The 27,988-nt window shown below is 41.6% G+C and overlaps 1 protein-coding gene across 8 annotated transcripts in view; it reads left to right on the forward strand.

The window, feature by feature from the left end:
- LOC110531733 (multiple PDZ domain protein) overlaps positions 1-23,418 on the forward strand; it is a 63,031-nt gene extending 39,613 nt beyond the window's left edge. For 4 of the 8 annotated variants that reach the window (XM_036987557.1, XM_036987559.1, XM_036987565.1 and 1 more), the window contains 25 exons: positions 919-1,096; positions 1,302-1,412; positions 2,595-2,702; positions 3,534-3,596; positions 4,134-4,205; positions 4,929-5,085; positions 6,368-6,564; positions 6,839-6,930; positions 7,596-7,671; positions 7,885-7,965; positions 9,626-9,718; positions 10,053-10,127; positions 10,968-11,124; positions 11,674-11,822; positions 12,652-12,735; positions 14,003-14,196; positions 16,484-16,631; positions 16,903-16,989; positions 17,282-17,375; positions 17,518-17,558; positions 18,462-18,584; positions 20,797-20,901; positions 21,361-21,470; positions 21,548-21,671; positions 21,828-23,418. In XM_036987557.1, coding sequence (XP_036843452.1) covers positions 919-1,096; positions 1,302-1,412; positions 2,595-2,702; positions 3,534-3,596; positions 4,134-4,205; positions 4,929-5,085; positions 6,368-6,564; positions 6,839-6,930; positions 7,596-7,671; positions 7,885-7,965; positions 9,626-9,718; positions 10,053-10,127; positions 10,968-11,124; positions 11,674-11,822; positions 12,652-12,735; positions 14,003-14,196; positions 16,484-16,631; positions 16,903-16,989; positions 17,282-17,375; positions 17,518-17,558; positions 18,462-18,584; positions 20,797-20,901; positions 21,361-21,470; positions 21,548-21,671; positions 21,828-21,974 — 2,866 coding nt within the window. In that variant the 3' untranslated portion in view covers positions 21,975-23,418. The remainder of the gene's footprint in view (positions 1-918; positions 1,097-1,301; positions 1,413-2,594; positions 2,703-3,533; positions 3,597-4,133; positions 4,206-4,928; positions 5,086-6,367; positions 6,565-6,838; positions 6,931-7,595; positions 7,672-7,884; positions 7,966-9,625; positions 9,719-10,052; positions 10,128-10,967; positions 11,125-11,673; positions 11,823-12,651; positions 12,736-14,002; positions 14,197-16,483; positions 16,632-16,902; positions 16,990-17,281; positions 17,376-17,517; positions 17,559-18,461; positions 18,585-20,796; positions 20,902-21,360; positions 21,471-21,547; positions 21,672-21,827) is intronic. The other 4 variants (XM_036987560.1, XM_036987561.1, XM_036987562.1 and 1 more) reach the window with 4 other exon arrangements.
- The last annotated feature ends 4,570 nt before the right edge of the window (positions 23,419-27,988 follow it).

The raw sequence follows: 27,988 nt of genomic DNA on the forward strand, positions 1-27,988 counted from the left end.
AGTTTGTCTTTGGCTTGGTCCAGAACATAGAGTTGGATAGAGGGTGACCTTTCCACAAAGCCTGTTTTAGCATGGGCAGCGCCATTGAAGGCTTTCACTATTTTAAAGTAGTCAACTGGATGTGACTTCCTAAGAGCTAATTTTAAGCATTTATCATGGCAAAGATAGGGGACATACCCTCTTTCCATCTCTAATGTTAAGGAAACAACATCTTATTAGGTAAATAAGCAATAAGCACGGATTTGGACATCAAGCCAAGGTTTATGGCATTAGTTATACCACTTTGGAACTGGGCTAGACCCTGCACACATATTACCCACTGTCTGTGTTCTGCTTTGTGATTGTAATATTGTTCAAAACCGGTGTCCTCACCTCCTGTCCTCGAGAGGTGCTCTGCACTGTCTGCTGATTCTAATCAGTGACTGATTTAGGCGAGGGAACGCAAGTGTGTGTGACACTCTCCGTCCAATCAATGACAATCAAGAGGAAATCAGCAAACACTGTGGCCCTCCAGGATTATTAATAGCTGTGGCTAATTCAATGGGCTGCAACATTTAGAATGTCACAAATAGAAATGGAGCCACCTGACACAGTTCCCTAATCTAAAAGACAGAGAATCATATCAGGTCTACCTAATTTACCGACCCAACACAATGCCCCGTTTATTTTATGCAACAGATAATCATTTACAATCTAAATGGTTCAACCTTCTGTAACGTTGCTCTCTCCGGAATTTGTATTCAATAGGTTCTTACACAAGCCATTTCCTTCCTTCAATGTCACATCTTATTTTTACTTTGTGTACAAATAAATCAAATTAGAACCCCAGAACAGGAGTTGGCCAGCTGTGTCCCAAGAAGTGGTACAATAAAGAACCCCCTTTTTAAAATATATTTTCTAATGCATGTCGTCTCTCAGGGTGGAGCTCAAAAAAGAAGCTGGCAAGTCCCTTGGCATCAGCATCGTGGGGGGCAGAGGAATGGGCAGTCGCCTCAGCAACGGCGAGGTGATGCGGGGCATCTTCATCAAACACATCCTGGAGGACAGCCCCGCCGGCCGCGACGGAACCCTGAAGACAGGAGACAGGGTTGTTGAGGTACACCCATCAATATTAGGGCTCCCGAGTGGCGCAGCAGTCTAAGGAACTGCATCTCAGTGCATGAGGCATCACTACAGTCCCTGGTTCGATTCCAGGCTGTATCACTTCTGTCCAGTAGAATGTATTTACTTTGACATGGCAAAATGGTTATTGCACAGTAAAAAACTATGAATTACTTGTTTGTTTCTTTGGAATGTATCAGGTGGATGGCGTGGACTTGAGAGATGCCAGTCACGAGCAGGCTGTGGAGGCCATCCGCAGGGCAGGAAACCCTGTCGTGTTCCTCGTGCAGAGTATCGTCCACAGGCCCAGGGTGAGCCTTCTAGCTCTCTGTGTTGGCACGCTAGCTCTCTGTGTTGGCACGCTAGCTCTCTGTGTTGGCACGCTAGCTCTCTGTGTTGGCACGCTAGCTCTCTGTGTTGGCACGCTAGCTCCCTGTGTTGGCACGCTAGCTAAGTGGCTAATGTCTTTCAACAACAATACTTTATTTCCTCATCTCAAACCATTAATTATCCTGCATTTCTGCATAATCTTCATTGGTTTGGAAGCGCCATTAGGCTCCAAAAGCATGACAAAACTAACATCCTACTGAAATTGCAACCAGCTTTGCAATAGCCAACATATCTTGATGTCCGACTTACAATCATTCATTTTCATGCATGGTTGAAGCTTTCCAGACATTTTCCGTAACCTTCCACTAACCTTCCACTAACCAGTCCAGCATGCACCTCTTCCTCAGCCCGAGTCCCACTGTAGCCCTGCTTCGTCACCAGTCATAAAGAAATACAGAACCGCTTTAAAATGCGTGCCTTATCACGTGCCAGGTAATCTCTTGCTCTGTCTCGCTCTCTCTGTTTATTTGTATTACTTTCTTCCTCTCTCTATCTCTGCTCTATGCCCGTCAGTAGAGTCTATGTTGCTTTATCTCTCCATCCAGAAGTTTTCAGACTCTCTAATAGGCTACTGTATGTGCATGCAACAGAAACGTGCAAAAAGAGACCCAAATAAAAATTGGAATCTGAGTGCATCCAGGGGGAAAAAGAGATCAAACGTTATATGCTACAAAGGTTAACTGCTACGGGCAGGTATGTATTGCTCTTGCTCTTTTAAATGGTGCCACTGGGACCTACCTACAGATCGTAATGATGCTTCCTAGCAGTTCCCCTTTAAGGCCTTCTACTCTTCTGTGTCAGTAGTGAATAATCCAAAAGCAGCCTTGAGGATTCTCTAAAACATTTATTGTTTGGTTCTAAGAAAGAGCACCACTTTGATTTTCTTGAAGTAAAAAAATGGGTCACCTCGAGGACATTCATTACCAGTCACTCATTTTTGAATAATTTGACTCCAGAGGTGTTTTTCCTTTTGAACATTTTCTTGTCTATTCCCTTGTTTCCTGGACACCTGGTAACATGTTTGTCAGGGCTCTGCCGCCACACTTCATTTCCTTCAACTTCTGTATCCTTGACTTGCTGTTGATCCCCCGTGTTGCTTTTAGAAGGCGCCCCTACCCTTTCTTCTGCGGCTAAACACCCACCCCGGATCCAACCCACGACCCACTAATCAAACCTCTGCCGGCTTATTATTTCCTGCCTCTCCGCTTCAGGTTAGAGTGTGCGTGTGTGCGCGTGTGTGCGCGTGTGCGCGTGTGTGTGTGTGTGTGACCCAGTGTCCAATCTTCCTTCATGTAGACTGCTTTCTTTTGCTGCTCAATGTTTGCTTAATGTGGCGTGTTCAATCCTACAGTGTATAATGTACTCTTTGTATAGAATATTATCTCTTTGGCCCAGTTTCCCAGACCCAGATTAATTCTACTAATGAACTCAAGAGCATGCTCAGTGGAGAATCTCCATTGAACGTGCATTTGAGTCCAGGAATAGATTGTGTTTGCCTGGGATACCAGCTCATAACGTTTTGTGAACTGAGGAAGAGTCAAGGAACAGGAAAAACTAAAATAGCACAATAGCTCATATGTCACGTACCCCAAACCACAAGGTTCACTGCATGCTGCTGTGGTGGTTTCTAGTTGGCAGGCAGAATATATTAAATCAGCTCCTGGGTGAGAGGTGGTCAGGCCTGGGTGGAATATTGATAACGGGCTGCCTACTCACTGAACACATCATCATTTTAGTTTCCCCAATGTGTATACAGTACCCACATTGACCAAGGGCAATCCATAATCTGTTGTAGCCAACACAACCACAACTCATGAAGAAAAACAATAGCAATTGAAGTTTCGCTCAGGCTACTTTTTCTGTTATGTTCAAACAAACGTTTTTAATATATTTGGATGCTTTTACTTGTCCCATGCAAGCCTCACCAATTAAACACAGTATGATGCCTCACCGTTGTAAATTCAGCCTTTGCTGATTATGACATTTGATGGCAATGCCTAGCAGTGTATTTTTCCTGTTTCCATCCCTCTTGTACACGACAGTCCTCAACCACGGACACCAACGAGGAGAGAGCGGCGGCCATGGCACGGCGCAATAGTGACAAGGTCAGTGTCTCTATGCAACCTTTAGACCTATGTCAAATACTTTAGGTGCACTGGATTTAGCACAGCGTTTGCACTTTTGGGACTATTTCATTGGTTCCACTGTACTGAAACCAAAGGAAAGTATTTTGAAGTGTTTGGGCCCTGGTTTTGTAACCTTAGGGGACAATGCCTGTAACTTGATGTTGTATTGTCGTGGAAGTCTCAACCCAAATTCCCGCAGGGTTTTGTGTACACCTTTTTCATGCCAAAATGATTTACATCCATGTACGTTATACTATTCACCTGTCAAGTTCATGTCCCATCATGACCAGCAAATGTGTGACTGAATAAACATGACCCTTCAGGAATCGAGTTTGAGACACCTGGGATAAATCTTATTTAGTTTATCAAATGAGGATTTTTAGTAGACCTAGCACTTCACTCACACTCTCCATCATAGCGGTAGAGTGAAGTTTCTGCCCTTAGTTTCACAATGTTGTCCTAGTCCTTTGTTGTCTGTCTCACTGAAAGTCTCTGACTCTTCTCTGTTCCCTGTAGGAGGTTGAGAGTCACAGTAGACTATTCCTACGCCTCTCCCCAACTAACCCTTTCACTCCTACTCCGTTTAAGGTTTGTGGGTCTTTGTGTTGTCGTGCTTTTCCCCCTTCTATTTCCGTGTATGCTCGTACGGTTGTGTTCTGGAATATATGTGGAGACTCATATATTGGACAGGCCTTACACGCATACATGATGCCCTAACACATTTCCACTAAACCTATCTGAGTATTTACTTTCTCTTTTTTGTGTTTTGTTGGTTACAAATAGAACATTGAAATGACGAAATTGAAACTTGCCCATTTTAATCTCATGCAAAAATATGCAATGTTTTGATTCTGAATCAAAATGCATTTTAATTTGCCTAAATGTATCAACATTTTGAAATTGTGTTTCACTTGCTCCATAAGGTAAGTGTCCATTTGAATGTGTTATCAGATGGACAATGGTTGAATTGAATTCTATCAGTAAGGAACATTTTGTTATTAAACTTAGTCTTGAATATTGAGGTAATCTAAAAATACACTACTTCTGACTTGAATCAATGGAATGCTTTGCTTACAGCAGTTTAGTCAAATAACAGTTTAGTCATATGAACTAAAAATACATGCCTAAAAAGTTGGGTGACGCCATTTTGAAATGTCCACCTGCAGATGAGTGACTAAAACGTACTTTACCGACTCAACAGTACGGCTTTTGGGTTGTGGTCAGCTAAACCTGCTACGCTGAAACAAAATGATTATCTGCCATTTTGCCTCACTACAAATCTATTGTACTGATACTTCTGTGATGTGGCAGCCACTAAAGAGGGAAGCGGGAAAGACATCGTCCACCACTCCTCACCTCTCGCTTCCCGTGGTTCCCCACGTCGGAGAGACCGACACCGATACCCTGACAGAGATTCCCGACAGACAGGCCCAGGCGGAAGACGAGGATGAGTTTGGCTACAGCTGGAGTGAGTTTGACTCTATGAACAGATCTAGGGACAGTTACCCTCCCCTTAATCCTAAACATTGCCCGCAATAGGCAGGGGCACTCAAAACTGACCAATAAGGGCAACTTCCTCCTTCTTCATGAAAGGTCACTCATTAGACCGAAGTTGACTACCTAATTATGTTATCTGGGTTCTCATATTGTTATTATGGATCATTATACAATGAACAAGACCATGGATGGACCCAGTGCAGAAACAACTCCTAGCCCCTACTCCCTAGGCACTTGAATAGAACTGAATATATATGATAGGTGAAAGTCTTACAAATTCATCATGAGCAATGTGCAGCTACTACCATATTGTTTATACCTATCAAATCCTTTCAGATTAACATGAAGTACCACTGCCTAGTGGGTAGGCACTAGGGTTTGTTTCCATGGATTCAGCCAACTTTGCTTGCCTACTCCCATGTGCTACCACCTAGCGGCCACTAGAGGGCCTCCACGTTGCATTTTGAACATGACCTGATCTGTGCAATCGTTGTCTTGCCAGTGCATGAATTGGGCCGGAACACACCGACACACCCAAAATAGGTACAGGCACCTATTTCAGTCTACTTCAAGCACTAAGTCTTGCTGCTAGGCTCCCAAGGCAAGTGAACTAGGCTAGCACAATCATAGAATACCTATCCAATTATTCAAAATGCAGTGCCTAGGGGATAGGGCATGGGGTGATTTCTGGATGGGGCCTCAGGCACTTCTGATTATGGACAGTATAGTCCCTGCTGGGCCCCTGGTGTGTGTGTGTGTGTGCCCTGTGGGGGATCAGATTGATGAGGTGAGTCAGGGAGATTAGTACAGGAGTGATGGTACAGTGCAGTCCGTGGCACACAGCCCAGAACAACATGGTCTCTGAATACTAGTTATTCCACTGAGAGATAGAGAGAGAGGCCTGTCTGTCTGTCAGGATCAATACAAACCTAGGTTTGGCAGTGTCTTTGTAAGTTGAAATGATGACATATTTGACTCTCTTGTGAGATGTGTTGAGTATGACTTTGCATTTTGATGTGATCTTTTAGTTTAGAACCACTGACTATGATTTATGTTAAAAGTTGTTTAATTTCAGTTGTTTCCATTCATGCCTTGGTTGTATGAGTATAGCAAGTCAAGAAAAGCTATCCAGCTCAAATCTATGCCATACACTACATAGAAAGCTATTCAGTTATAAAGTCAATCATTTCACATTCATCAGTATGATGTTTCAGTGGTTCGACTAATTTCAATCTATCCACTATTCTCTACAGAGAGCATCATTCAGCGCTACGGCAGCCTTCCGGGGCTGCTGCACATGATTGAGCTGGAGAAGGGGAAGACCGGCCTGGGCCTTAGTCTGGCTGGCAACCGCGACCGCTCTCGCCTGAGCGTGTTTGTGGTCGGGATCGACCCCTGTGGCGCCGCCGTCAAAGATGGTCGCATTGTGGTTGGGGATGAACTGTTGGAGGTAAGGAGCTTGGATTATTACTTAGTGGTCACCGACACTATAGATGGGTGGTTTTTAACCAGGAGTTGGTGCCTAGTGGGTATTACTGGGTTATGTACTAAATCACATTATGTCTCGATTTAGCTATTCCTCTCTGATTTGATATCCAATCTCCACAATATGATCTCAGGTTTGCAAGAAGGAAGCAAAACGAATGCCAGATGCTGAATTGAATAATGTGGTATGTTAGACAGTAGTAACAAATTCCATATTGTTCATTTCTGCACCCTATCAGATCAACGGGCAGATTCTGTATGGGCGGAGTCACCAGAATGCCTCCTCCATCATCAAAAGCGCTCCGTCGAAGGTCAAGATCATTTTCATCAGGTAGTGTAGTAGAAGAAGGAAATATATCACCAGTCTTTATTCCCATCCCCCACCAATTATATTTTCAACTGAACCACCAAGTTCAACTCATTTCGGCCTTGCATAAATCAATATAATCACTCATCCCAACTCTTTACAATGACAAAGAAAATGTACAGATTCTGTAGCTGAGCCCCTTCAATAGCAGAGGACTATTTTAAGCCTAATAACATCACCATACAAAGCCCAGTAGAGGGAGCTGTGGTGTTACAAAAGACTGATCTAAATTGATATCAGTGCAGACAGGCAACGCGATACTCCAAGATGTCTCCTTCCATTGTATCCTGCGTTATTCCTGGTAAGGTCACATGATCATGGAAAACCAATGGTCCAGCTACTCATGACAGGCCAAAAGAAATCTGACCAAAATAAGGCGGGCAGGAAAACACTCTACTTAACTCAACTGACAGCCTCAATTAGACTGTGTGGTTCACAGACTCGGGATACGTCCCAAAATGGCACCCTATTCCCTACATTGTTCACTATTTCTGACCAAGGTAGTGCACTGTATAGGGAATAGGGTTCCATTTGCGACCCACTCATGAGCTATGGGTCTCAGGCAGACAGAGAGATGTGTCCTGAAGCAGTGACTAGTGATTTACTCTTGAGTTATGACTGGTGGACAGGAACACAGATGCTCTGAACCAGATGGCTGTAGGACCAGTGAGGGAACATGGAGACACCCTGGAGCCCCAGACGGAGGTAAACATGTCACATGCATACATACACACATGATATGTCCCTTCTCACACAGGAACACGGACAGACACATATTCACACACGGTCTCCCTGTCATCCTGTCTATGTGTAGCTAGTTTCTCTGATTGAAAAAGGCCTTAGGGTATGAAGCAGCTCAATGACTGAAAAGGCTCTATGTTCTACTCTTTCAATCTCTTATTAATCATTTTCTCACAGCTGGAAACATGTACTTCCATTGCACCCTCGGCGATCGATGTCGACATGTTCAAGTATGTGCAGCACGTCATTCTGCCGAAGGTGAGTTACCTTGAGACTCACATGCTGCTCTGCTATTAGTTAACATAGGCTCAGACCTCTTCGTGGGGAGAGGGAGGGAAAGAGGGAGAAAAGGAGTCTATTCTCTATTCTAATTGACTCGGCTGCTACAAGAGGGAGGGAAGAAAATGAGAGAGGGAGGACAGTAATATACCCTAGGAACTGAGAGAGAGCAGGATGGACAGAGAGACTAAAGAGGATGTGAACCTATTCTAGTTTAATGGGTCTTCTGACAAGCCAAACACCTGGTTGGGAGTCTCAACCTAGCTGTCTGTCCACATGGTTTATTAAATAATAGTCTATTAGAGGATCACGGTGTGAAGTCAACATCTGGTATGGGCACATACCAGACACATACTTTTCTGTTACATCCTCTCAGTCCCCAGGAACAAATGATCATGCCGTTTCAAGATGCTGAGTAGAACTGGGCCGTGTTCATTAGGGCACACCCTAGCAAACCGTTTTGCAATGGAAAACTAAAATGAGTGTTTCTTATTGGTCAAGTTCAGGTAGTACCACCCTGTTTCTATATTGCCCCGGGGGCCGCATTCGGTCTTCAATGAGGTCCGGCGGGACGTAATGAAAATTGATTATATTTCCTTGCCATCAAAATGAGCAAAATATAGTCCCCTGGCCATTGTTTTTTTCCCGATGTTCACCAACTGTCTAGCTTTAATTTAAGTGATTATTAGCAAGCTGGACACAGTCATGAAACTGTATGAATGTAGGTCCATTATGATCTCTACACAATTTCGATTTTGTTTTAGTCATTTTAAGTGTGTGTGTGTGTGTGTGTGTGTGTGTGTGTGTGTGTGTGTGTGTGAGAGAGAGATGCTGTGACTCACCGCCCCAAGCCATGACGGACCCTCCACCTCCAAATCTATCCCGGCTCCAGAGTACAGACCTCGGTGTAACTCGGGCAGTTGTTGTTGCCATGCTGTACTTGTGATGTACCTGTGATGTGATGTTCGGGTGTACCGATCCCGTGCAGGTGTTGTTACACATAGTCTGCCACTGCGAGGACGATCAGCTGTCCGTCCTGTCTCCCTGTAGCGCTGTCTTAGGCGTCTCACAGTACGGACATTCAAATGTATTGCCCTGGCCACATCTGCATGCCTCCTTGCAGCATGCCTAAGGCACGTTCATGCAGATGAGCAGGGACCCTGGGCATCTTTCTTTGGTGTTTTTCAGAGTCAGTAGAAAGGCCTCTTTAGTGTTCTAAGTTTTCATAACTGTGACCTTAATTGCCTACCGTCTGTAAGCTGTTAGTGTCTTAACGACCGTTCCACAGGTGCATGTTCATTAATTGTTTATGGTTCATTGAAGAAGCATGGGAAACAGTGTTTAAACCCTTTACAATGAAGATCTGTGAAGATATTTGGATTTTTACGAATTATCTTTGATAGACAGGGTCCTGAAAAAGGGACGTTTCTTTTTTTTAGCTGAGTTTAGAACCATAATGTTCCAAACTGCCTCACAATTTACAAAACAAACCGTTCTTGCATTGGGACGTTTCGGGTTATCAATGGCTCGAGTTGTTCATGTTTAATGTGTCATTGTGCATGATTCACTGTGTCTATAATTATGGTTGACAGGGAGGTATTGAAGAAAATTCAAGTACATTATCTCTTTTGAACTCAAGGAGGAGGGTGGATTCGGCATCACTTTCAGTGAGGAAGACCCCACGAACGGGGTGGTGATTCAGAGTATAACTGAAAAAGGACCAGCCGGAAAGGTATGTCACTCTGTCTTACTCTCCTGGTTGAAACAGGTGTCCTGTATAGCACTCTTCTTCATCCTGGTCCTGGGGACCCACAAGGTGAGCAGACTTTTGTTCCAGCCTAGTGCTAACACACCTGATTTAAACTAAGAGGACCTTGATTAGTTCAATCAATAAAGTGCTGGGTTGGAACAAAAGCATGCACACCCTGTAGCTGTCCAGGAGCAGTTTTAAAGAACAATGCTGGACAGAAAATAATATTGGACATCCTACATGTCATGCTAATTGGATGGATATATTTTAAGATGAAAAACATTCTCTAACACCAGTCCTGTATTACTCTATGCAGGACGGCAGCATCAAATCTGGAGATAAACTCCTGGCTGTGGAGGATGAACCAGTGGTGGGCTACACTGTGGAGAGGGTAAGATCTGCCTCTGCAGCACATTTTAGACACACCCTACGGCCAGGGTTAATGGAGGGTAATTTGATTAGTTTGTTGAGTGTTTATTAAATTAGTTTATTTTTTACTTTTTTGTTGTTGTAACATATACATACATTTTTACATAGTTTGTTGTGTGTTAATTTGACATTTATAGACCACAGGGATGGGCAAAATGTACTGAATACATATGCAAAATACCATAAAGATCAATATATCAAAATTAACTTGTATTAAAATACAAGAATACATTTGTAGCTGGCCCGAACAGCAACACCATTCTCAGTAACGGTTACAAAAACATGTTACTCGCTCTGACTGTTGTGTGTTGTGTTTAACTACCTTGGCTAAGCAAGTCATTCTGTGTGTGCTAAATGACCTAAATGTATATGTGAAAATGAACATGCCAAAATTAACTGCAAAGCACACTGGGTATTGTTTTGGGGCTGAGCTCATTAGAATAATACTCAGCATGCTTTGCAATTGTTTACATATATATTAATGTTTACTTCATTTAGCAGACTCTTTTATCACACCATAGTGTGATCAGACTTCTGATACCAATGCAGGGGTTAAAGGGTAGCCTCAAACTGTAAACCGCTATATAAAAAATCATTTTAAAAAATGGTATAGAAAAGTATTTTGTGTTTTGAAAATACAAAATGCATTGGAGTATATTCAGCCCAGTGTAATTCAAATGACAAAATATTCAGGAGTAATTTAAATACGTATCTGAAATACATGTAACAGAAGTTCTGCCCATCTCTGATAGACCATCTGTTGGGGACTATGATATTGTGTATTTTTTATCCTACGTTTCAGGTCCACTCTCTACTGGGGAACGCCAAAGGCTCCGTGAAGTTGACAATCTGCGCGAATGAGTCATTGCCCCTCCCCCCCTACTATACCGATCAGGCCACCAGCATCCCTAGCATCTACATGGCTAACCTGGGCCAGCCTGAGTCAGAGCCAATCAGGAGTGAGTAAACAGCTTGTCATGTGTTGACAGGAGGACATGCCAGACATTATTAGCATTTTGGTTTATTGAACGTAAACAACTTAGCTGAAGATTTTTTTTACATAACTTAAATACTGGTGCTTAGTTATAACTCAAAATCTGAACGAAGCATGATTCACTCCGTTAGATAGAGCAGAGTGATATGCTTATAGGGCAAGTGCCCCCAACTTCAATACCAATCACTTGGCAAACCAATCACGTCTGTGATTGTTAGTCAATAAGTTTATGCTGATTTACACAATGAAGAATGAAACAGATACAGTATACAAATATAGTATTAATATAGCCTCTAGTTGTACAGTGACTTAATATATTCAAGTCTGATTTTAGCCTGCCGTCAAATTAATAGGTGCTTTAGCCAACTCCTCTGAATATTTTTTGTCATTGCCTTATTGAATAGCATGCCAATAATAATCTGAGGAATTGGCTAAAAGCACAAAGATCTGGGACCAGGCTAGAATGAAAACATTTCTTCGATATTTTCATCTCAATTTCCCACTCTCTCATCAGGCTCAAGTCGCTCGTCCACCCCTGGCACTCTGGCCTCCTCTGACCCTGTGACCTGTCCCATCATCCCCGGCTGTGAGACCACCATAGACATCTCCAAAGGCCACACGGGCCTGGGCCTCAGCATCGTGGGGGGCTGTGACACTCTATTGGTAGGTTAGAGTGCCAGGGGTAGCTGTGGGTTTTTGAAGTGTCCCCTTGTATTGTAGAATAATAACAACATTTGTATTTTTGAATAATCTATGACAGAACGGTTGTTGGATCCCAATTAACAGATTCCAAAATGACATGTACTGACAAAGAATCTGGGTTAGTTTTCCATAGATTTATCTGAAGCTTTAAATCAGAATTTACACTGGGTTTTTGTCCAATTCTATATTTTAAAACAATACATAAAACAATTAAGTTCAACCACTAACATGAGAAGTCCAATTCCCACTACTACTTACACAATTATACAAACTTAAAAGATATGCCACCCACTTAGAAGTCTTTGGTTCTGTGTGCTTTTAGAGCTGGCAGTATTATCCCAGGTCTGAAATAGCTGTGGAGGCAGTGGAATGGCAAAGGACTATAGGAAATAATGAAGTCTGTCACACACGCACACACCCCGCTCCTCCTCTCCCCCCATGTGCTCAGTCAGTCCTCAACCACAGGAGACAATATCCTGGAATGTGACCCTTGACCTGAGAATGAGCCCCCCCCCCCCATAGACACCTACACACACAGACTCTAGCTAGTGTCAACCTGTTCCACTCTGTCTCTAATCTCTCATGTATTCCTGAACTCCTTCACGTTGTCATTTTATTCTCTTCATTACTCTATTTGACTATATCTCTGTTTCACCTTGGTTCCTCCCTCCGTCTTCTATTTTTCCTTCTCTCTTTTCCTTGTTCCCTCCTACCGTGCCACACACCTCTTGTATTTTAGCACTTGTTTTTCCCCCTTTCTCACACTCTTCTTTCTCTTCTCTTTCTCCAGGGGACCATTATCATTCACGAGGTCTATGAGGAGGGAGCTGCCTCCAAGGATGGGAGACTTTGGGCTGGGGACCAGATCCTGGAGGTAATGGAATGTAACAGGGCCTGCATTCATCATTTAGGATCAGTTCCACCCTCCTCCTATCCCTGTAACCATATTCCTCATGATATAAAAGGCTAAACTGATCCTAGATCATATAGACCCGTATTTCACACTCTAGTATAACACTGCATTCATATCACTGTGACTCTTAAGATAGGATTTGGTTCATAGAATCTGAAGAATAATTTTTCAAATGTTACATCTAAAATTATATAAATATAGATAACGAATGGTATATATAGTCATTATATGTATAGATGACGTCATATAGAATGACATCTTAATAGCCAGCCTAGCTCTCCACCCTTTTGCCCTTTGCTTTGTTATAGACTAGGGGTGTGACTGGGGCCGTTAGTCATGGCAACTCAGTCAATGGGGCTGGAAGCACCTCACTCACCCCCTTTCAATACATGCACGCACACACACACCAACACATATACACATAACCTTAAGACTTAATTGCCCCACCTCAGTAATTCACTTTGGGCCCCCAGCTAAGCCGTAGTATTCATACTGCTCATGATAGGGTCAGGGGGAGGGTGAGAGAGTGGCCACCCATTCTGTGGCTCAAGCAGAACCAACGTCATTAGCGACCCATTTCAGTCTGCTATGAGAAAAGCCATACATGGCTATGCCAGCGCTAATGGGCTATTTCCCGTTGATATGGACCCTTAGAGGTTGAACGGGATCTTAAGCACTTACAAATTCTGAACATATTGTACAAATTGGAATTCGTAACATATCATACGAATTGCAGGTTTAAAAAAAAGAATAACTTGCAGGACGTAGCATATAATACGACTGGATGACGTTGTGCACAGTCTTCGGGGACCCGTTTTGGCTCGTGTGTGCTACTTTCAACACTACTGGCTGAAATTGTACAAAACCTCTAGCATCACTTTAAAATAGGTTGCAGGTCTCAGCTCTAAACTAAGTACATTGTGGTGTTATTATTAGAAAAGGTTTTCAAAATACAAGTATAATTATACTAAAGTATAGGCCTACCCTCAAACATGTATGCTAGCTGTTGACCCTGTATGTTACATTATTCACATTCTTCACTAATATTCATGTTTGTCCGTGTGTTTGGGCCTACAGTGTTTCTATAAATAGGAACAATATAACATGCTATCCATTGTACCCTTGCTGCCACATTTTATATTGGCAGATCTGTTTGTTTCTCTCTCACTATCCCTTCCTCTTTCATCTCTCCCTCCCCTCTAATCCCTCTCCCTTCCCATCTCCGTAGGTGAATGGCATTGACCTGCGCGTGGCCACTCACGACGAAGCTATCAACGTGCTACGGCAGACCCCTCAGCGGGTGCGTCTGAGCGTGTTCAGGGATGAGGCCCAGTACAAGGAGGAGGACCTGTGGGATGCCTTTACCGTGGAGCTGAACAAGAAGCCCGGCCAGGGCCTGGGCCTCAGCATCGTGGGGAGAAGGTACTCGAACCTATAAGTCTTATAGGGACGTTTGACTGAAAACATTTAAGGGATGGCCTAAAAATGTACACAGTAAATTTGGATGTCCTCAAATGTACATTGTAAACAGGGATGTCCTAAAATGTACACCGTACATTTGGATGTCCTCAAATGTACACCGTACATTTGGATGTCCTCAAATGTACACCATAAACAGGGATGTCCTAAAATGTACACCGTACATTTGGATGTCCTCAAATGTACACCATAAACAGGGATGTCCTAAAATGTACACCGTGCATTTGGATGTCCTCAAATGTACACCATAAACAGGGATGTCCTAAAATGTACACCGTACATTTGGATGTCCTCAAATGTACATTGTAAACAGGGATGTCCTAAAATGTACACCGTAAAGATGTTGGAGAGAAGCTCTCTTTTTCTAGGATGATTAGATGAGTTTATTTGTCACATGCACAGGGTTGCAGATGTAATTGCAGGGTACAGTGACATTCTTAAGCTTGGAGCTCCAACAGTGCAGGTCAAAAAGTGTCACGTTCGTTATAATGAGTGGACCAAAGCGCAGCGTGAGTAGAGTTCCACATATTTATTGAGGTGAAACTTCAAACAAATAAATAAACTAAAGTACAGTTCGTAGCGCACATAACACTAAACACAAACAATATCCCACATCGCAGGTGGGAAAAGGGCCACACTAAGTATGATCCCCAATTAGAGGCAACGATATTCAGCTGCCTCCAATTGGAACCATACAAACACACCAACATAGAACTAAAATAACTAGAAAAGCCCCCTAGTCACGCTCTGACCTATTACACCATAGAGGACCCCGAGGGCTCTCTATGGTCAGGGCGTGACAAAAAGAGAAGTGAATGAAACTATTAAAGAAAATAATGCTAATAATATATACATATTTACAACTGTAACAATGATAAATGTCCATTGGGGGTGGGATCAGGGTAAATATCCATGCAGGGGGAGAATGTCCCCGAGTGGATGTCCATAGGAGGAGCAGCAACCCATCAGAGATGAACTACGACCCTACTAGCGCGCAATGGTTCTTAGTCCCATTCACAGAGGGGGGCACATTTTTGTTCCAGCCCAGCACTAATACACTTGTTTCAAGTAATCAACTTATCTTTTTATTTTTTTTATTTAGACCACAATTAGATTATTGGACATAGTTTAAATAATGTGTTGACTCATTCAGAGTCACATAAGGGCATGCTGAGCCATCCTCAGTGTGTTATCCCAGTAGATAACAACACGCGCCTTCGGGGTCTCTCAACACATGGTGTCAGAGGTGTGTGACCTCTAGCCCCTAACTCACTGGAGATAGACAGCACAGGAATGGCCCCAGCAGAGAAACCTCAGGCAACCACCAGTGTGTGTGTGTGTGTGTGTGTGTGTGTGTGAAACATGCTTCTCCTGTTTGCCTGAACCAATTAGACATTTGAGGAGTCAGGCCTGCAGTGATGACGGGGATTGTTTGGTGTGTGTGTGCATGCCACAGGTTATTTAGCATTGGGGGTCAAGGTGTTTGACCTTTCCCATCTCAGTGATTTAACATTGGTCATTGTATTGACTAGTTGCTATACTTGCTAAGAAACTAGTTAAATCAATGGTGACAGGGGGGAGCCAACACTTGTTTTAATATACACTTGTTCTAGTAAGAAAATGAAGAGAATATAATGAGGAAGATTAGGCATTTAAAGATGTAAATGTGTTCTTCATTCAACATAGGAAACGAAAAAGGAAACCTTCTAGAACCGGTACCGAATTGAAGAGTCTGAGCGGGAACTGGTATCGGAAAAGAAACAAATCCCAAAGATACCCAGCCCTTGCCCTAGTAGATAGATGTATAGATAAGTCCCACATACACCAAGGTAGATATACCCTGGATTTTTTTTACCTGGGTCTACCTTCAGTGTATTTCGGTCATCCTACCTGCTTTGGAACCTGCTTTTCCTTAACATATCTATAGATCCTGAACCGCCACACTTGAACCACAGCAGGAGGCAGGCATTTGATTAGCATTTTTACCTAATAGATTGTTAGATAGATTGATAGATACCTTATTGTCCTCAGAGAGAGCCTATTAGTTAAATACAACGTTTTAGAACAACACAAAAAAAGATCCACTTAAATACGTTATTTGATTTGCTATCGAATCCTAACTGCAAAATGCTCACACACAAATGACAGACACATGCACAGAGACCAAGCACTCACACTAACGCAACATAAACCCCGCAACCAACTCGTGTGTTGTTTCTATCCACAACAGGAACGACACAGGGGTGTTTGTGTCGGACATAGTGAAAGGGGGCGTGGTGGAGAGTGACGGGAGGCTGATGCAGGGAGACCAGATCCTGTCCGTCAACAAGGAGGATGTCAGAAACGCCACCCAGGAGTCAGTGGCAGCACTGCTGAAGGTGAACCATGGGAAGCAGGGTCAAATAAAGCCTGGTCCCAGATCTATTGGTGCCGTCTTGATATATTTGGGACTAGGCTGGATTTTTGTTGTCTCAAATTAAAATTGTTGATATGGATAGATAATTTATGTATTTAAAAAGGAAATGTATAATGAGTGCTGTATTGGCTCTTTTCCGACCGGTTGGTGTGGAATACATCACTAGCATCTCTTCTTTGGATGGTTTGTTTAGTTGAAAAGCTATTTATATGTTTACATGTTTGTGTTTGCAGTGTGGTGTGGGACCCATAGTGATGGAGGTGGGCAGATTTAAAGCCGGACCCTTCCACTCTGAGAGAAGGTTCTCACAGAGCAGTCAGGTATGCTGCCATTTTGTTTTCTGAATCTTAATTATATCCTGGGGCCTGTTCAGGTGAGCAATGTTACAGAATGTTCAGATAGAAATGCATCTAACAGATAGGACCCATGTAGACACCTTGTAAGCTCTATTCATTACAGTTCTATCTGAATATATTTCAGCTCACTGAATACTCCCTAGATCTCTTCCTTCCTCTATATCCTATTGGTAGTCCTTAGTCCTAAAATATAGTTCAGATAAAGGAAAGCAATTTGTCATTCATTTCACGTTTCTTTTTCCTTGTGTTTGGGTAGATAAGTGAAACGGGCAGCTGCAAGGTGACCCCTCACTCGCTGTCAGCCTCCTCTGGTAGCCTCCAGATGGACTGTGACAGCGTACAACATACAAGTCAGGAGTCTTAAGACCTTTTTTAGTTGATAAACATCTAGCTGTTTGGAAAGCTAAAGCTAGCCGTCATGTCGTGGTCTCATTTGAGTCGATTCATTTTGGCTGTTTACTCTTGTTTTCTCTTGTTTACTCTTTTATAAAGCACTGGACCACCAGGAGATCAGAATTGTTGAATTCACAAAGGTCAGCTTTCTTTTATAACATTTATAATTATATCGAAAAACAAATCTGTTTTAAGCTTGTCCTTGTATTAAGATTGATGCAACATGCCGATTTGTGTCAATCTAAGTCACATAATAAAAAAATACCCATCAAAATCTGTCAGTTTAAGCTAGAGGAATCTGTTTTTGCATTGGATGCGTCTCGATACGCCGATATCGCACTTCCGCATCTGCAGAGCTAAAGCGCTGTTTGTCAGACATCCCGAAAATCGGTCTTCTCTCGAACATCTGTAGCTTCCGAACAGTTTGACCTACAAACTATTATGACCACTATGGAAAGGGGAGACTCAGAACAGGTGGTCTCCATTTTGCACTATGACCGCCACAAGTGTCCGGGGACTCGTCTGAAGGTAACCAGCACCTGTTTACAAAAATGAATAAAAATACAGTTTGAAGGTAGTTTTGTGCCTACCCAAAAAAGGGTTAAATAATGTGTAAAAAACACAACATATTTCCTGAGCTTTCTTATATCTCATAGATAGGACAAACACGTCAAAACTTTGTTTCTTATGATTTATTTTTTTACTCTTTTTTTGGCATTTATGAATGTTGTATTCGGTGTGTTTCCCAGGGCTATAGTAGTAAAGGCCAAATTCAATACTTTATCGAATAATTATTTCTATTGATTTGATACCTAAAGGGGTAACAAAATTCCAAATCAAATAGTGAAATTATCCATAGCATGACCATTTTATAATAATCCCATATGTCAGCTTAGAATCCCCCCCCCCCCCCCCCCCCCCCCACGGCTCCAACTACTTTACACTATTTAAATATGTATTTTATTTGTCTTTGTGAGGTAACTTACTACAACTGATTATAGTGATTTTGAAGTACTTTTGTAATTGGTTGTCTTTCCTCATAGGGTCTCACTGATTCGTTGGGCATCAGTATTGCGGGTGGAGTGGGCAGTCCCCTGGGCGATGTGCCCATCTTCATCGCCATGATGAACCCTACCGGCCTCGCTGCCCAGACACACAAACTCAAGGTGGGTTGGTACAGCAGCAGCCGTAGGGACCTGATCAAGAGAATATGGGTTATGTGGGCTATGTTGTTTGTTGACTTCAAGGACCCTCAAGGAAAGTCAGACTCCGCTAATCACATGGAATCTATTCACTAAATGTTCACCCAAACGAGAGAAAGAGATTTGTTTTGAGCTACAAATAATCAAACAGCAAGGAGTTTTATCATATCGATGAAAGTTCATACAAACGTCAGGTTTAAGTCAACTTTAGAATATTTACACTTACAGTAAGTGTATGCCTCCTTTATTTGTGTTTGGTTCATTTTGGACAGTGGGCTATTCAGATTTGTGCATGTAACTCTGGTCAATCTTTGCGTGAACATTTTATCTCAAGTCTAAATACTGCCTGTAGTCAGTCTCAAGTCATCACGTAGGTTGGTTCTATTAGTGTCGAGGGCCTTTACAGCTGAAAGCAATGGCCTCCTGCAGAAGGACAGACAAACTGACCATTGTAGCCCCCACAGACAGGCTGGCAGCAGACAATAGTAGAGCAGTAAGCCATAGGAGACCATAAATCTAGTTATACTGCACTGAGCCCATAAAATGTAACAGAATAGAGGGACTGTGTGGATGTCTTGAATAGAATATCTATGTTGGTATCCCTTCAAAAGAACAAGAAGAATGGGTGAACTAAAACCGGCGAAACACAAAGCAGTGGTTTAGAAATACTGGATATGGTTTGCTTGCGGTAGATTTAGCCTACATTAACTTTATCAGTAGTTTTCTTATTTTATCATTACTAAGTCAGTATTATTATAATAAATTGCTTTATGATTCCTGGCTGAAGGCCAGCTGATGAGCGGTAATGCATGATCAATATTCTCTATCAGCACAAACCACTATCTTCCTTCCGCTAACCCCTTCAAATCTACTTTTAGGTGTGGACTAACAGTGAAATGCTTACTCAAGGGCCCTGCCCAGCAATGCAGAGAGAAAGAAAATGGAGAAATAATGTAAAAGTAAAACACATAGTAGTAGTAATAATAATAGCTAGTGGCATACACTACAATGCATTAAATATGTCTTTGTTAATTTACACTACAATGCCTTAAATATGTCTCTGTTAGTTTACACTACAATGCCTTAAATACGTCTGTTAGTTTAAACTACAATGCCTTAAATATGTCTCTGTTAGTTTACACTACAATGCCTTAAATATGTCTGTTAGTTTACACTACAATGCCTTAAATATGTCTGTTAGTTTACACTACAATGCCTTAAATATGTCTCTGTTAGTTTACACTACAATGCCTTAAATATGTCTCTGTTAGTTTACACTACAATGCCTTAAATATGTCTGTTAGTTTACACTACAATGCCTTAAATATGTCTGTTAGTTTACACTACAATGCCTTAAATATGTCTGTTAGTTTAAACTACAATGCCTTAAATATGTCTCTGTTAGTTTACACTACAATGCCTTAAATACGTCTGTTAGTTTAAACTACAATGCCTTAAATATGTCTCTGTTAGTTTACACTACAATGCCTTAAATATGTCTGTTAGTTTAAACTACAATGCCTTAAATATGTCTGTTAGTTTACACTACAATGCCTTAAATACGTCTGTTAGTTTAAACTACAATGCCTTAAATATGTCTCTGTTAGTTTACACTACAATGCCTTAAATACGTCTGTTAGTTTAAACTACAATGCCTTAAATATGTCTGTTAGTTTAAACTACAATGCCTTAAATATGTCTGTTAGTTTACACTACAATGCCTTAAATATGTCTGTTAGTTTACACTACAATGCCTTAAATATGTCTCTGTTAGTTTACACTACAATGCCTTAAATATGTCTGTTAGTTTAAACTACAATGCCTTAAATATGTCTCTGTTAGTTTACACTACAATGCCTTAAATATGTCTCTGTTAGTTTAAACTACAATGCCTTAAATACGTCTTTGTTAGTTTACACTACAATGCCTTAAATATGTCTCTGTTAGTTTACACTACAATGCCTTAAATATGTCTCTGTTAGTTTACACTACAATGCCTTAAATACGTCTTTGTTACATTATTCCTAGGAGGTATGGGGTTTGGGAACGATTAAGGGATTGATTTAGTATTAGTTGCTGTCTCTAACCCATATGTACCGGTATTACAAACATTGTGACCAAGGGGTTAGCACATGCTGTAACCTCTAACCCTGTGACCTCTCTGTGACCCCTCCAGATCGGTGACATGATCGTCAGTATCTGTGGGACCGCTACTGAGGGTATGAGCCACAGCCAGGCCGTCACCCTGCTGAAGAATGCCACCGGCACCATCGAGCTGCAGGTCAGTGAAAGACTAATTAACGTCATTCTCCCAACTACAGTAAGATTGTACTGGTATTTTAGCAGTAATGCATTTACAGTACAACGCATATCTGAAAACCTCTACTTCATCAGTGATAACTGTGAATACAGGTATACTGATGAAGTAGAGGTTTTCATATATACGTTGTATATGCATTGTTGCTAAAAGATCAGTATAGTCTTGTATCCAAGGGTGCGTACTGTGGAGATTGAGATACCCTTAATTGATATATTATCCATTATCGGTAGCTTGAGCATGTACAGTATAAAGCTCTGTTTTGTTTTATGTGCTTGCTGTCATCTACGTCAAGTTGTCTGTAAATGTTGATGATGAAATTGTTCTATATTGCAGTGCTCGAAAATGAGCTGATGAACTGAACAAACTAAACTAAATGACCTTTTCATGTATCATTTGTCTTGCAACAACAAAACCCAACAGGTGGTAGCAGGGCGTGATACCACAGTGACCGGCCCGTCTCAGGAGCAGACAGCTGCCGGACTCTCAGTCTCCAGCCTTACTGCTACTAGCATCTTCCACGACGACCTGGGGTATGTATGCGCACACACACCTGTTGTTTCTGTCAAACCCTTACAAGGCCTGAGAAACATTTCTCTCTGTTCTACAGACCTCCTCAATATAAGACCATTACCCTGGCCAGGGGCCCAGATGGCCTGGGCTTCAGCATTGTTGGTGGCTTTGGAAGCCCACATGGAGACCTGCCCATTTATGTGAAAACCGTGTTTGGGAAGGTTAGGGGAAATCTAATTTTCTTCGCTAACTGATGTTTCATAGAGCAAGTCAGTATTAGTATGTTATATCAATGAAATATATTCCTTTTGAATGCACATTTATGACAGTTGTAATTGTGGTAACCTGTGTGGTAACCTGGCGTGTCTGTTCTCCAGGGGGCAGCGTCAGAGGACGGGCGTCTGAAGCGGGGGGATCAGATTATGGCTGTTAACGGACAGAGTCTGGAGGGGGTCACCCACGAAGAGGCCGTGGGCATCCTGAAGAGGACCAAGGGAACAATTGCCCTCACTGTGCTCTCTTAGACACACACACACCTCACCCTACACGCATAGACAAAGACTCATACCTTGGTGTAGACACACACACACCCTAATATACGGTATATGTATTGTAATGTGAACACACCCATTCCTAAACTCTAACATGCTGACCAAACCGGACGAGCGCAAGTTGATTTTGTTCACCCACACCAGAAGCGATCAGGACACACAGGTTGAAATATCAAAACAAACTCTGAACCAATTATATTCATTTGTGGACAGGTCGAATAGCATTAAACATTTATGGCAATTTAGCTAGCTAGCTTGGTGGGTGCATTAATTGAATAACAGGTATGTGTACATTTATTTTGCAACCTTCGCAAGAAGGTTACAAGAAGCTACTGCAGGTAGACTGAAATATTCACTGGACAATGTGGCTCAGATCTTTTATACTCTAGTTTTCTATGCTCAGACATGGACTGTGTTATTATGATATTTAGGGTTAAGGGCCCTTTTTAAGCAATAACTGAAAAATATTGGTAGAATAAGACCATTATTTAAAGCTTATGCTACTGTAAACTGCTGTCCATCCTCTTCTATAGTGAAGTCACTGTCGTATTTAAGTCTAGACTCTAGACTGAATAACATTTGAATAACGTTTTGTTTGTGACGCAAACCACCTTTTCAGGAGTGAAATGATCTTAAAGCTTTGGTTTCTTGGTCAGAAGTTCTACAGACCAAGTATCTAAGGGTGTGTACATGGTCACACACTCAGGGAAAGGAGAGGGTGCGTATGAGACGTAGTGTAGTTTTACTAATGCAGATGTGAAGTATTGTTTCACAGTATTTTACCGTTCAAGTATTACCTATTTTTATGGTCATACTTTATCATAATATGATAGTAGGTGAAGGAAACCAGTTTATATGGTCCATCTCAGCTGTCTCCAACCTGGAGAGTTATTGCAGCCTTTTACTCAAACCTAGCACTAGCACAGCTGTTTCACATAATCAACCGTTGACAGTTTTCAATATGGACAACAATTAGCCGAATCAATTGTGTTGGGCTGGAACAAAAGCCTGTACACCCGGTCACTCTCCAGGAAGTTGGAGCTTCCTAATTCATTTCAAACCATTAGCTAGATACCCCATGTTCTAGTTTCACAACAATGAATCCCCTTTTTAACATGGCGTCAATCACTCTTACAGATGTAGGGTCTTAATTTGAGCCAGTTTGCGACAGCAGGAAAATAATCCTGCAGCAACAGGAAATGTGAATTATTATGTGGGATTATAATTATGGACATTTTTGTAGGGGATTCCAAGTGGAAATAACAAACTTCAGAAGCCTTTTTAAACCTGGTTCTCCAGCAACAGGGTGATCAAATTAAGATCCTATATTACAATATATGTGTACCTAGTTAAGTACATCCAGCACAGTATTGAGTTGTTCAGAGGCTGAATTAATAAAAGTTACCTTCAAGCCCCAGTTATTGATTGGTTTTATTTGAGTAATGTCATAGAGTCCATGGGCTTTTCATTACTGTGTCTAACTGTTTTTGTAACAGTTAACAGGCAATTCTATTGAGAATATCCACCAAGCGGTGGTTGTTATTGGAGGCTTACGGCGTCACACAAGACCTGCACATCTGACTAATATATCATGTGGATTCAGGATTTATGAGGATGTGAGGTGCGAATGTGGCTTATGCAGCTGATATATTATTAGCTAGAGGCTATACCTACTGTAAGATTAAAAGGAATGGCTCCAAACCCACACATCTAAGCAGAAAATACAGTATATAAAAGTATATAAAATCTGATACTTTCTTAGATATCTAAAGGATAGTAATGTCATACATAATACAGTTACTTCATCCTTAGTCATGTTCTTTAGGCACCAAATGGAAGAAAATTCACCACCTAGACCTTTCCAATGTGAAACGAATGTTCCTTTTCTGTTACAAAATGTAAAGATTTTTGGATGAGAGCCCAAATGAACAAACCCAGGTTGTTCTATGGAGCTTTTTCAGTGAGAGTAGAGAAAGGATCTCTGTTTAGATTTACTGTAGGATGTCCACACAGACAGCTGTTTCACAGTATAGCATGTGGTCTGTGTGAGGTCCTCCTACACATGAAATCCTTTTCTTAAGCTACAGTAGTTTTAAAGAAAAAAAACCAAAGTGTTCAATTACCATGGGAAGTCAAGCGGACCGATTGAAAGGGTGAAACCCAGGGCAGCATCTTTCACTGGGGATGGGAGAGATGTGACCCCCCCTCCATGTTCTGAAATTGCATTTTTGTCCACCCAAGTTTCATAATTACACTGTGATACAAAAAGAGGCTTTTGGACCATGCGGACGCCTCAGAGCGGTCAGGTAGGCTGTTTGGTGTAATGAGCTGGCTGGATTTAGGAACACACGTACACCTGCACAGAGCGTACAAGTTGTAAAAGCAACTCGTTTTCACCAGTTGGTGTACCATTAGCTCTAGCCAAAAGTTGGCTAACATTAGTGAGCTTTAGCCATTAGTTTTGCCTCAATCACAGTAGATCTGAATCAAACAATGAAATTGAATACTGATATTCTGATGTTTTTATTAGAGTCAGTATAGCAATATAAAGTTATTGCGCTTTCAGTTTCACTAGCTAATTCCCTACTTTTCACACTGACAAGGTATAAACAGCTCTACAGGCTTCACTGTCATGGTGCACAGTCGGTACACAACACTATGCTCATCATGTCTTCGCAGGATCCGATTGTGACCAGTGTCCCAGCAGGGTCAGACAGCCAAGGAAGACCAGTCTACGGAGCTCAGGTGAATTTTGCAGTATATTATAACAACCAGTGAATGGATACAAAGTTCCCTCTTGAGTTGATGGGTGGGCTACAGTTTGGGATCTGGGAATAATGGTCATTTCAATTATTGAACCATTAATGTTATTCTTGGATCATTTACTGTTTAAATGTACACCAAGGTAATTCTTTGTCATGCCTCATCTGAGCAGGATCAGATGGTAGCAGGCATCTCAGCAGGGTCAGGCAACCAGGGAAGACCAGTCTGTTATGGCGCTACGGTGAACATTTGCAGATGCAACCCTATTATTTCTGTGCGGCAAACACTGGACAAGCCAGAAGCGTCCAAGATTGAAACTACTGTACTTTATTAAGGCAGTCTGACAAACCTCTAAAGTTGATTTCCAAACTGTATCAAGGGTTGGAGGCTTTTCCTGATGACACAACATGTAAAACAACAACGTGACCTGAGAGACTATTGATGATGATGATGATGAATTGATACAGATATATTAGAATGCCCAGTCACGTTCATATCATCTCAGACATAAATTACTGCAGTTTAAGACCATCCATAGAACGTACTATAATGCCAGTCAAACTGAATATCAGGCACTCAGAAATGTTATTCCTCTGCTGGAGGTGTAAAACACAAAAGGGGACATATTTTCATTTGTTATGCTCTTGTAAAGGCTGGATGAATTCTGGCAAAGAGTATGCTATTTTATCTCAGCATGTCTACAGATTCTCCCTTCTCCCTGTTTTTCTTTGCTTGGAAATGTTGATACTGGAGACTTATCAGAAAAAACTGTGTAACCTAGCATTTATAGCAGCTAAGAAATGCATTGCCATTAATTGGAGGGGTTGGTTATCCTCCCACGTCAAAATTGATGTCAGAAATGACAAGTTATGTATCACAAAATTGTATTTATTGCAAGATTAAAAGTGGACTGTGCAACTTTCATATGGTCTGGGTGCCTTATATGGAATGCTGTACGACAAATGGAGTTTGTATTGAAGTCACGCTCATGTCAGGAAATATACATATTTAGGCAATCTCTAGCTGCTGGGCTGCTCAGTCCTGGCCCTGGGAGTCTGCTGTACTGTTGGTTGTCACTCTGGCCATGGCCTAACACACCTGAAACCAATAATGAATGTTTCACTAAGATCCTAAAGATGAGTGAGGTGTGTTGGGTTGGGGCGCTGCAGGGCGGTGGACCCCTAGGGGCAGGATGGGGCAATCCAGCTATATTGTGTGCAACTAAAAATATCTCTACATTGCTATTAAGCCTATGATAGGAATTACAGTGTCCTCTTTAATTCTTCGGTCAGTGAAGCATTTTTTTCTTCTTTTGCCCCTATACTCAAAGTTTGGATTTGAAATCAAACAATGAGTATGAAGTTAAAGTGCAGACAGTCAGCTTTAATTTGAACGTATTTTTATCCATATTGGAGGAACCGTTTAGAATTTTAGAGCACTTTTTGTACATACCCCCCCCCCCCCCCCCCATTTTAGGGGAGCAAAAGTATTGGGACAAATTCACTTGTATGTGTATTAGAGTAGTAAAAAGTTAAGTATTTGGTCCCACATTCATAGCACGCAATGACTCCATCAAGATTGTGACTCTATACATTTTGTGGGTGCATTTGCTGTCTGTTTTGGTTGTGTTTCAGATTATTTTGCCCAATAAAAATGCATGGTAAATAAAGTGTCATTTAGGAATCACTTTTATTGTAAATAAGAATAGAATATGTTTCTAAACACTTACAGATAATCCTGAATAAATCGTGAATGATGATGAGTGAGAAAGTTAGATTGACAAATATCACACCCCCAAGACATGCTAACATAGCACCATTACAATAACAGGGGAGGTTAGTATTTTTGGGGAAGGTATATGTGTGCGTCTATAACTTTTTCACTCATTGTTATTCACAATCCATAATCATGGTAGCATCCACATGCATGTAGAAGTGTTTAGAAACGTATTATATTCTTATTTATAATAAGTGACCCAAAATTGACCCCAAACAGGTCATTAGATTGTTAGAATTCCAAAATTCTGAGGGAGGACCCCCAGACTGCCTGCCAAGTTATGTCCCCCCCCACTTCTAAAACCAAATTTTCGCCCCTGATGAAACCGTTGTAAGAGGTCTCTGGCTGGGTTTTTCTCTTCACAGTGTTGGAGTGTCAAAAAGTGTGACTTGTTACTGTGGCTAGAGCTATGGGATGTGTGTGGATGTTGATATCTGTGTGTGTGTGTTGTTTGCTGTCATGCTATTGATAAGCTAAGGAATTGTCTGTGCTTACTGACTCAGAATTCAATGGGAGAACCACCCCAAGACACCCAGAACTAAGTAATCTCCTACAAAACCAAGTGACATGTTTCCTTTTTCAAAACAGCCAAATGTAAACAAATACTCCAATCACCAATTGCCTCTATCCAAGTGGGAAAACTTCCCTTTTTTTGCTATCCAAATCATTTTATTGTCAATTTTGTTCTTCTGTATCTTGGAATCATAAACAAAGATAGCACCATAAAAAAGAACAATGCTGCCTTAAAATTCCATCAGAAATTCTGGAATATGAGGTTCTGACTGGAAGTAATGACTTGTGTCATTTCATCACTGACATTTCACATTTTCAACCTAAAGATAAATCAAAGCCATTTTTGACCATGTCAAACTTTAACCTTGTGGATATATAGTATGTAGCTGGTTTGACCAATTGTCAACATTAGCAGACTATTGGTCCGAGGAACATTTGAAGGCCTCAACAATCGCCTTTACCACCACACAAACGTGCAATACATCACATTGACTTTACAATAGTCAAAGCGACAATAGTGTAAACGTATGAATTTGCAGCATGATTAGGACCTTTCCTCGCTGTATTGCTAGCTAGTATTGTAGTCTACAGCTGTTAGCCCTGTGCCACAACTCAAGCACCCGACACATGCAATAGACAGCTGAGCTATCCCAAGCACCTGCTGTTTTAATTGCCTGTGGGGTTGTGTGTTAGTTACCTAACTGCTCCAGACTCAAGAAACATGAGCTGGCTGATGAGAGGAGAGGCTTGTCTGGGCTAGTTCCTGAGAAGTGAGATCAGATGCGGGCGACCAGGTTACGCTTAGCTGAGAAAGGTCAGATTTCATTAGTTAGTTCTGTCAGGTGTTTTCAGACCTCTAATCTTGAGGAGTACAAGCCCTGTGCTATCTTTTGTGTAGATCCAGTGTCATCAAGAAGTGAATAGGGAGGATTAGA

This window comes from Oncorhynchus mykiss, chromosome 9 (genome assembly GCF_013265735.2).
Source record: "Oncorhynchus mykiss isolate Arlee chromosome 9, USDA_OmykA_1.1, whole genome shotgun sequence".
Classification (NCBI taxonomy): Eukaryota; Metazoa; Chordata; class Actinopteri; order Salmoniformes; family Salmonidae; genus Oncorhynchus; species Oncorhynchus mykiss.